At 38.8% G+C, this 11,283-nt stretch overlaps 1 protein-coding gene across 1 annotated transcript; it reads right to left on the bottom strand.

Annotated features, from left to right (window-relative positions):
- Positions 1-1,628: 1,628 nt before the first annotated feature.
- bet1 (Bet1 golgi vesicular membrane trafficking protein) lies at positions 1,629-9,814 on the bottom strand. The gene is made up of 4 exons (XM_068009954.1): positions 9,667-9,814; positions 7,862-7,965; positions 6,167-6,223; positions 1,629-4,021 (listed from the first exon to the last, which is right to left on the bottom strand). The coding sequence occupies exons 1-4, from the start codon at positions 9,683-9,685 to the stop codon at positions 3,866-3,868; spliced, it is 336 nt and encodes a 111-aa protein (XP_067866055.1). The 5' UTR covers positions 9,686-9,814; the 3' UTR covers positions 1,629-3,865.
- Between the last annotated feature and the right edge of the window lie 1,469 nt (positions 9,815-11,283).

An 11,283-nucleotide genomic window follows, 5' to 3' on the forward strand; every position in this document is an offset into this window, starting at 1 on the left:
TCAGGTGCCGGGACAGGACAAATTCACCAAAATGTTCTGCAACCAACATCAGTTCTTTATTTTATGATGTTTTTACATCTGGCCTGAATGCCTATGTGGCACCTGATCCAATATGGCACTTCAGTCATGGGATGGGCACCTGTGCCATTTTGGACTCCCTCCTACATGTCCCTTTCACTTTAATGAATGGACACAGCTGCAGTAAGTAAAAAAAAAAAATCTTTGACATGGAATTTTCGAACAATTCTATCCAGGTTGTAAAATTGATGGACAAAAAGGGGGGAAAGTGAGATTTATAACTTTAGTTATGCATCCTTCTAGAGCTATGGTTACAGTTCCTTTTGTATTCAATGATCATACCATAATGCAAGTAAAATGTCCAAAAGCTTCTTAATAATTTAGCATATTCCTGTTATCAATCCATCTTACTGGCACCACCCCCAGCATTACAAAAATACCTATAATTAATTTCCTTCCATGCTTATTCTTGATGAATATCTGGCAACAAATTTTGGATATTGATTGTGCTGTGCACTTATGGTCCACTATAATGCCAGCACAACATTCAGCACAATGTATCATATCACTGTTCAGAAGTGCTCCAAACGATGCTGGTGATGTAATGAATCAATAGCACCAGGACTGAGGATAATGTTAGCTTGTCTATGGGAAAATACAAGTTTGTATTGCCACCAGATTTATATTGTCAATAGCCAACAATGTTTCTAACAGGGGACAACGATGGAATATTCGAGTAATTTATACACATCGAGTTTCACCACCAGGAACCCTATTAAAAATAGCATACTCTCCTGCACTTTACTGTTAATTTTAGATTAATCACCTACAGCAGATCTTAAATTGTTGCCTTTCTATAATTCTCTATGTAGTGTCCTCGTTGTCCAAGGGTTGCTAATCATGGCTTATGCTATCACATCACTACAGGGCAAGACAAGGAGGCAGGGACCAAAAACTAGCTCAGCCAGTATGGGGGTTGAACCTGCAAAGGTGCATTATTCTGCATCACACACTGGCCACCTAAGCTGACACCTGCTTTCTATCATTTGAACTGCTTTTTCATCGAAGTGCCACAGTCCTTCACTGCAGCACAGTGCAATTCCACCATTAGTTCATTTGGAGTTGTGCTAAATTGCTCTTCTTCGTCTCCTCCAAGTGCAGTACTATTGTCGAGGACTCCAGACTCAGTGCTCCATCTCTCCTCACCTGCAAAAGACACCAATACCTTTTCTTTGGGGACAGCTTCAGTTATCTCCATAACCTTTCTCTCAACTCCTGCTTAGTATCCATTCCCTGCTGAAAATCATTGTGGAATGTTTTGTTTATGGCAGACACAAACAATTTGAGTACATTCGAGATGGAATTGTAAAAAGAAAACCAGGTTTGAAAAATGTGCTGCACTTAATTGAGATATGGCTAACAAAAAATCCTTCCTACACTGATTTACCACTGAGCAGTTACAGGGTTACATCTAAATCAAACTCCAATTATTCTTCAATATACAGACATACATAAATGTTTTTATGCCAAAGTTTCCATTTTCCATTATTTTATGTTCCACTGAAATGACTAAAATCATTAGAAGGAAAAAAACTATTTGACAAGTAAAACAAAATCCATCAATTTTAATTCACTGAGCAAAAGTACTTTAGCTTGTACTTTGATTACAAATGACAATTGCATTGTGAATGAAAAAAAGTTTCTAAATTGCTATCACAGAACAGAATTTTGAACATGTAAAATTAGCAATTCATGAGAAAATTCTAAAATCACAATTTGAACAGAGCCCTCCTACATCAGTCAGTAATCTTCAGGTGAGACTGCCAATTGATGTTGAATTATTAGCACTTTTGTGCTATGGATTGTGCCCTCAAGGGACTGAGGTGAAACTTCCCACTTCATTCAATCAGCATCCTTACAAATACCAGAGAGGCAAGACAAACCCAGACTCCAGCATTGAAATGATCCCTTTAAATAACTCCAGCTGTTTTGGAATACCAGGGAATCTTAAGTTTTTTCCCCTTACATTGATATTCTTGCAAATTGTCCTGATGAGTGCAAGATGAAATGCTTTGACAAAATGTCTATGTTTTCAGCAATACTCAAGATTTTAAAGTTCTTCCTAAGATTTATTTACTTTAAAGGAAAATTACACAATATTCATGAACATAGTGGTTGTTGACAACTACTGTAGATAAATTCTAAAGACAATTAGTTACCTCAGATGCTCATCCAACTGTTTATAGATTGTTTATAGGAGTTACTGATGATCTGAATTACAAGAGATCTGATCTATCTCTTACTCACTGGAAGTTAAGCACCACTCTTGAAAGCTTCCCACTTAAAAATGCTCTTTATTCGTTCATGGAATGTGGGTGTCACTGGCTGGGACAGCACTTATTGCCCATCCTTAACTGCCCTTCAGAAGGTGATGGTGAGCTGCCTTCTTGAACCACTGCAGTCCATGTGGGGTAGGTATACCCACAGTGCTGTTAGGAAGGTACTCTTTAAACTTTCACAGCTGCCATAAATATCAGTGAGAAATTCTAGAAACTACTTATTGCTCAAAAAATTTTAAAATTCAAGGTCTGCCAAAGCATTATAAAATTGGTAAAAAAAAAAAACTGGTCAAAATGGAGCAGGCATAAATCATGAAAAGCCCCTTTAAAATTCATACCTTCTTAGAAACCAACTAAAGTTGTTCTCTTTAGACTCCAAGGCATTATTATTTGACCAAAAGGACAATCAATCAGTCTTCCGTCATCTCTCTTCAACTATGCATTAGGATGTCCAAAGGAGCAATCCTTCCTATAGGAATGCACTTTACTTCTGCTGCCCCATCATACCCATTCATTTCCATGATCATTCTAGAACTTACAATACTCCAATCAACATCACAAGCACTGGTGTCACAAATATCATAGCAGCGCATTTTACAAAAATGTAAACAATAATGATATACAACAATACTCCTTTAAGGAATTTGCTATATAAAAATAATCTTATGGCAGAAAGCTGACACAGTATGCTGGAGTATCAACAACTTGTACCACTCAAGCTCCTGATCCTATCTAGAAGAAGCAACTCCATGAGTGCGGCACTGTTTCTAAAAAATGTATGAAAGCAGCCTGGTAGGGAGGTCTGATTATGGGTTTCACGTCTCAGTTTAAAGACCGTGTAGGGAACAAAAGCTACTGAAAAGAGAATTCAATGTTGCATCAAAACAAGATTAGAAAATCTCTCAATTTGTTGCAAGGGGATAGAAAAACTTGTCAAAACTTGTGTGTGACGATCCAAAGATATTAAAGGGGTAATTGTATGTTTTGAAATATATTATAGCTGCTTCCCATGCAATTCTAGTTATTAAGGGATAAACAATAAATGTAAGATTCAAGAGTGTCCCAGGATGATTCAGTTCTACTTGGTTTCCCTTCCACTACAGCCCAATCCAATTTGCAGAAATTAGAAAATGAACTGTATTAATTGGTTAACACTTAAAAAGTAGGATGTTATTTTTCATTTAATTTCTCACTATCTTTCAAAACTATTGGCACAACCAACACCATTATACAGCAGTATACATGCTACAAGAAAATAAGCAAAATTAGTTTTAAATTTCAGAGTAATTATACCATTCCTGATTATTTTCATGAACATGAAAACTTAATCTGAATGGCAACCACTGTGAGAGAATGGCAGAGAACATGAAACTATAATTTACAACATGAATGCAACAGCATTCTCTGAAAGAAGTCTAAGATTAATTATACCTGAATTATTTCAGAAAATAGCTTTTTAGTTTTATGTAATGAGTTAGATCCAAATACTGGAGTGGCACAAATTTATTTCACCTCAGTTTAATAACCCAATAAAGTACAAAGAATACAAAAAATGCAAATAGCATCATGTAGCATATCACTTTTGCTTGGCTCCCACGAGATAAGTGTTTGAGTCTACCCATGGTTGCTCCCAACAGTCCACCTGTAGATTCAAATCCTGTATCCTGTGAACACAGTGTATAAATACATAGTTGAACACCCAATGAAACATTATTTTAATGTATATTTTGCATTATGTGCAACTTTTTACACAAGGCAATCGGATGCTTTACCATAATAATGTATTTTATCTTAATGTTAAAGAAACTGCTACATTTCCAACAACTTAAAAAGCAAAGACCTACAGGAAACGGACATCTTTCTACAGTAGTGTGCTTTGAGTAGCAAATAGTGTTTACCAATTCATCTGTTTCAAACCATTTTTAACCAGTTATAAATTTTGCCACATCATTTCTACCCTAATTCATCTGTTTTCAGTTTATTTATTAATTTTTTTATTTATAGATACAGCACTGAAACAGGCCCTTCAGCCCACCGAGTCTGTGCCGACCAACAACCACCCATTTATACTAATCCTACATTAATCCCATATTCTCTACCACATCCCCACCATTCTCCTACCACTTACCTACACTAGGGGCAATTTACAATGGCCAATTTACCTATCAACCTGCAAGTCTTTTGGAGGTGGGAGGAAACTGGAGCACCCGGCGGAAACCCACGCAGACACAGGGAGAACTTGCAAACTCCGTACAGGCAATACCCAGAACTGAACCCGGGTCGCTGGAGCTGTGAGGCTGCGGTGCTAACCACTGCGCCACTCTGCCGCCCACTGTACACCAGTGCAACTCTTCAGCCTCTGTACTTCTTCACCCATCATGCACATCTTTGTTTTAAATAATATCACTACCATAGCAGCACAGGGGCTTAGCTTCTTTTTATTGATATATCTACCAGAATGGCACTTAATGACTTGCCCAGCTTAATATCATTTCCATTTGTTTGTATAAATGAACAGAGACTGGTGAATTTCCACCTGTAAAATGTGTTGCTACTTTTTTTAAAATTCGTTCTTGGGATGTGGGCATTGCTGGTAAGGCCAGCATTTATTGCCAACCCTAATTTCCCTTGAGAAGGTGGTAGTGAGCCGCCTTCTTGAACCAGTGCGGCCCGTACACCTGCGATGCTGTTCAGGAGAGTTTTCCAGGAATTTGACCCAGCGACAGTGAAGAAACAGCAATATATTTCCAAGTCTGGATGATGTGTGATTTGGAGGGGAACTTGCAGATGGTAGTGTTCCCACACTTCTGCTGCCTTGTCATTCTAGGTGGTGGAGGTCACGGGTTTGGAAGGTGCTGTCAAAGGAGCTTAGGTAAGTTGCTGCAATGCATCTTGAAGATGGTACACACTGCTGCCGCTGTACCCCAGTGGTGGAGGGAATGAGCATTTAAGGTGGTGGATGGTGGGGAGATTCTTGAGTGTTGTTGGAGCTGCATTCATCCAGGAAACTGGACAGCATTCCATAACAATTCTGACTCGTGCCTTGTAGATGGTGGACAGGCTTTGGGGCATCAGGAAGTGGGTTATTCGCCACAGAATTCCCAGCCTCTGGCCTGCTCTTACAGCCACAGTATTCATATGGCTAGTCCAGTTAAGTTTCTGGTCAATGGTAACCCTCAGGATGTTGACAGTGGGGGATTCAGCGATGGTAATGCCGTTGAATAACAAGAGGAGATGGTTAGAGTCTCTCTTGTTGGAGATGGTCATTGCCTGGCACTTGTGTGGCGCAAATGTCACTTGCCACTTTTCAGTCCAAGCCTGAATGTTGTCCAGGTTTTGCTGCATGTGGGCATGCACTGATTCGGTATGAGGAGTTGCAAATGGGACTGAACACTGCGCAATTATCAGCGAACATCCCAACTTCTGACCTTATGTTGCAGGGAAGGTCATTGATGAAGCAGCTGGAGATGGTAGGGCCTAGGCTACTACCCTGAGAAACTCCTAGTGATGTCCTGTTGCCATTGACAGGATAGCCATGAAGTGACATTCCTTGATAAACATCAACAAATTTATTGGAAAAACCAACTTCCAGCACAATCCCTTATTGAGGTAAAGAGGCCTTTATATTAAGCATTGAATGTTTACTAAGAAGAACTATCTTACCACTGGACCAAATTGAAGCTTTGCTATCTGCCAGTTGAAATTGTGACTTGGCCAATGGATGTAGCTGGAAACCCCTCTCCCACCTACCAGGGCAATATTCAAGATACATTCATTAAGGACACCTTGAAAGAGTATGCAATACATACCATTTCATCCAGGAGTTTATTATGGTATTTAACTTCAGTTCCAATATCTATGGAAAGCTGTGTGAAGAGAGGGAACAAGAACAAACACCAAATGTTTAACAGCAGACAATAGTTATCTTATTCCATGTTTTACACTTTAAAATATGTTCTACTTTAGCCAAGTTTATGATGCAATTTTCTTTCAATGCCTTATGTCATGGAACTTTTTCTTGTATATATTTGATGGCAAAACAACAGTGCAGGTAGAGACATCCTTTACATCTCACAAAGTTGGTCCTGGTGGTCACTGGGAGCCAACAGACTTGGATAATTTGCACCGGGGTCTGACATCACATCATTAATTATGGAAACGGCTGTTCAAATTATTATTCTTCCCCCTCCCCCCCCCGCGCCAATGAGATTTTGTCCTTCCTCTGCTTATTTTAACTCAATTTACATCTCTCGATCCAGTGAGTGGGAAAGGGAGATTCAAAAGCATGAAGCATAAAAGGGATAAACAATTGACAACTTCATTAATAATAAAAGCAAAATACTGCAGATGCTGGAAGTGTTGATGTTCGCTGGAACACTGCAGCAATCCCAGGAGAGAGATGTGAGCATGAGAGCGGTGGGGCGGGGGGGGTGGTGGTGATGGTGGTTTTGAAATGGCCAGCAACCGGAAGCTTGGGGTCATGCTTACGGACTGAGTGGAGATGTTCATTGTACATTATTATTTGAATTAGATCCCACAGTTTATGCATTGATTCATATTGCTGTGCAATGTAAAGGTGTGTGTATACATGGAGAATAAAAATAAATCACAAACATTGCAGTTCTTAAACCATAATACAACTGCAACAGAAGGCTACATTTTTTTTTTAAGATAAACAAAGCTGTTCATTCATTATTAACTTTTGCAGGTAAAACTTGTGCAAAGGTAAACATCAAGTATGGAAAATAGTAAAAATGTGGCTGAGGATACTTTGCTGAGATTGAGTTAAGATACTTCAAGAGAAAATTTCCCAGTTCACTATTAGTAGCAAAACCATAAACTTGTACTCAAGTCGTTGATTTTGTTACAAATGTCAGAGGGAAATTTTACCCCATGGTTGGGGTCAGCATCTGGCCTGTGTAAAAGAGTTCTATTCTCCAGCAAAACCCACCAAGCACAACAATTGATCTTACAGCTCAAAACATAATTTGAGCTCTTCTAGCAGCATCATTATTTTTTAATATTAATTTCTCCTCTATTGACACCTTATTCTGCTGTCTTAGTTTCATTGATGAGAGGCAATTCATTCAATGAATAACTAGTGATTAATAATTAATCTTTCATGTCCTAGAAACAAAAAAAGCAGTTATAAAATAATGAGTCCACTGATATTTTTTTTACAGTAGTCAGTTCAAGGTACAGTCTGTTAACTAAAAGTCAAGTTTTGCTCAAAAAGAAATCCAGATATTTGAATTAAGCAATTTTAATACAGCAGTACAGAGTTTTTTGCACTATTTTAATGATATTTAAATTAAGCAACTTCAAGTTCACAGAAGCAGAATGTATGCATTGACATTCTGTATTAATTTTAGTGCCCGAGAAAATTAATGCAAGGAAATATGTCATAAATATCATATACAATGAAAATGAAGAAATGTACTATATCAAAACTGTTATCAGTTAATTTAAAACTTAAATAATTGTTTACATGTATTTGAACTTACTGATTTTAATGCAGTTACTTTTTCTCGAAGGCCCTCTGTTAATTTATCATTTTCCTCTTCATACACGCTGTAACCACTTCCAGCGTAAGCAGGCGATCCTTCTCCTGGAGGTGGGTAAGAGATAAATGAATTAATTGTGTAAAGGTGAAATGCTGACATTTATTTTTGTAAGGTAACAAATGGTTCCAAACACAAGAATGTTGATTTTGTGCTACATGTAGGAGTGTGCATCTTTCAACATTACAAAAGTCCTGAAAATATAGTAGAGATGAGAAGACAAGACAGAAATGACAGTGTTCTAGAATACAATTAATTCTGGGATACTTACAGAAATTAAATCACCAACTTTTTTGACGCATCTTAGCAATATAAACCATTTTAAAAAATTCACAACTATTTTAATTTAAATAATATAAAGCAATCAAATAACGAAGAAATTCGACATTGCCAGATTATTTTCAGCTGTTATATTGATGCTCCTATCATTGTGATATCACCAATTTTGTATTTAGCAATATAAACTGTGAAATTAGTTTTCTGGACAATTTGACATCCAGCTCTCCCTCTCCATCATCTCTTTCAGCCCCTTACTGCTCTAGTGCTGTCAACTGCTTATCCAACATATAATCTTGGATTACTGCCAATTTCATCTAGTTTAACAGTGGCAAGACTGAAGCCAGCATTGGCCTCTGCCACAAATTTTATCCCTCTCTCTGTCTCAGCTAAGCAGACTGTTCAAACTCAGAATCTTGTTTAACCCTGAACTGAACATCTGAACCATATCTTCTTCATCATAGGAGCCACCTAATGGCTCCTTTGTAACAGTGCCTACCACCACCCTTACCTCAGCTTCTGTGTGGCTGAAACCCATATCTGTGCCTTTGTCACCACGGACTTGACTATTCCAATGCTCTCCAGGCGGATTTCACATCATCCATGTTCCATAATCTTCAGCTCATCCAAAACTCATCTTCCTGTAGTCTAACCCTTATTAAGTTCCATTCACCTATCAGCCTTTCTCACTAGCCCACACTGGTTCACTGTCCCAGACAAAAGCCTCAAATTTTAAATTCTCATTCTTGTGTTTAAATCCTTTCACGACCTTGCCCCTCCATATTTCCATAATCTCAAGTCCTACAACATTCATTCCTCCAACACCAGCCTCTTGTGCCACTCCTCAGTCTCCTCAACAACAGTGACTGTGCCTTCAGCTACCTCAGCCCCACATTCTGGAAATATGTCTCTCCAACTCATCATTTTCCTTTGAGACCATCCTTAATACCAATATAGTCACCACCTCCTAACATTTCCTTTGATTTAGCATCCATTTTTTCTGTACCTGTGAAGCACCTTGGGACATTTTTCTGTAAGTGTTATACAAATCCTAATGGTTGAAATCAAGTAATCTATGTAAGTGTTCAGTAAATGTGGCTTCTTCCAAGTGTGCAATAAATACTATATATTGAATTTCACTGTAGCATCTTCTCTCATACACCACTCCCAAATGTAACTGTATTTTCAGAAATTATGCAGTTTAGGAACTGCGGTTTTGTGGATCGGGTTCTAGATAGTTAGCTGCTCCCCCTCTAATCTCTTGCCCTTTCCTTCAAGGCAGTTGGTTCTTTCTGCAAATCGATTCTATTAAATTCTACCAGTGATGTAAATAGGAGTATTACAGATCAATAATACTGCTATCAGTTAACTGGTGGCCTGGGACCTGCATTCCAGAAAATGTGTACCGTCTGCAAACACCGTACATCATTTCAATGTGATTTTTTAAAAAATGTCTAACATTCTCGTCTTACCCAAGCCTGCACGTCTCATTTTTCCGGTAGTCTGAATTAGTTTTGCCCTCCTATAACGATGTCACTCTATCTATAAGACAGTACAGAGGAACTTTTGTCACTGACTTCCTCACAACGCCACGACATCACTGAACTGGGGACGCTGCACTGCGCAGGCGCCGGCATTCTGGGAGAATCCTGTGCAGTCCGCTTGCCGACACCGCGTTCCAAACCCCGGACTGCTCGCGCTGCTCACATCCCACTGCCCAGAATAAGCCGTGCTAAATTGTTAATTGCTTTTCCCAACTCGAATCACTCGCGTGATCCTCCTTAATTATTCTCACAAGTAAAACTACAACTCCCACAGGCCACTGCGAGCAGCCGCTTGATTTCGTCATCACGCTCAGCCCTGTGGGCCTCTGGTCTGTGGAAACGTTGAATGTTTTGGAGAGATCCGATTTACGATTATCCATTCACACAGTTTTTTGTTCAGAATCGAAGTTACTGCTTTTTCTCTAGAAAATGTAAAGTTTCAATTTTATTGGACAAATGTTTCAAGATACGGAATATTATGAAGAGCTGGACGAATCCTGATTTTGATGAAAATTCTGATGAAAGGTCACAGACCTCAAATGTTAACTGTTTCTTCCTCCACAGATGCTGCCAGACCTGCTGAGTATTTCCAGCATTTTCTGCTTTTAATTCCAGATTTTCTGTATCCCAGCATTTTGCTTTTGTAGAAATGGATATAGTTGTACCTCTTAGGCCAGTTATTGGGAACTTAAAATAATGTGTTGAGCATGCAGGACAAGTAGGTATGAATAGGAAGACACAGGAAGGAGGGTGCCAGCTGTTGCAGAGTGGATTTTTTCTCACCCCCTTTTGTGAAAGCGGCCCTCAAGCACAGATGAGAGGGAGACTTTTGGTGTTTTGTTTTGAGGAAATATTTTATCTATTGAGAGTTATATTTATAATTTACTGTTTGTGTTCTATTTGAGTTTGTTTTTGTAATTACGCATTAATCTGTATTTATTCTAAACTGTTCAAAATAATTTTATTAACATGAAACATTTTAATATTACAACAGTTTACAAAGTAGAAAAATAGCGAATTAGCATAAATTGTATAAAATGTCTTGCACTAAACACCTGAAGTTTACATTATTGAGCAATAACTACCACAGAAGTCTTGCAATGAGTATATGCAGCTAAAGTAAAAAGTCACTTATTTCACTTTCCATTTACACTGATCTTTTGTCTGATTTCCTGGGGGGAGGAAGAAGGATTTTGCCACTTTCAATATCCAAATGTATCAGCCACCAGCTGCTCTCTAGTCATCCTGGCGGCTGCGTCCGAGGCTTCCTCGGGTGGCGACAAGGTCTGGCTCCAGTAACATCCATGCTGGGGATCCTCCATCCATTTCTAGAGCAAGCCCGGCTGTGGAGTGAAGGGCCATTCCTTTCCGCAAAGTTGTGCAATGCGCAACAGGCCACCACAATCCTTGCCAATTTAACAGGACAGTACTATACAGTGCAACCTAACCTGTGAAAGAGTCTTTTAAATTGAAACATCAAATAAGTTGAAAAAAATGTTGATAAATGTTATGGGCGGCGCAGTGGTTAGCATCGCAGCCTCACAG

Source organism: Heterodontus francisci, chromosome 2 (assembly GCF_036365525.1).
Source record: "Heterodontus francisci isolate sHetFra1 chromosome 2, sHetFra1.hap1, whole genome shotgun sequence".
Classification (NCBI taxonomy): Eukaryota; Metazoa; Chordata; class Chondrichthyes; order Heterodontiformes; family Heterodontidae; genus Heterodontus; species Heterodontus francisci.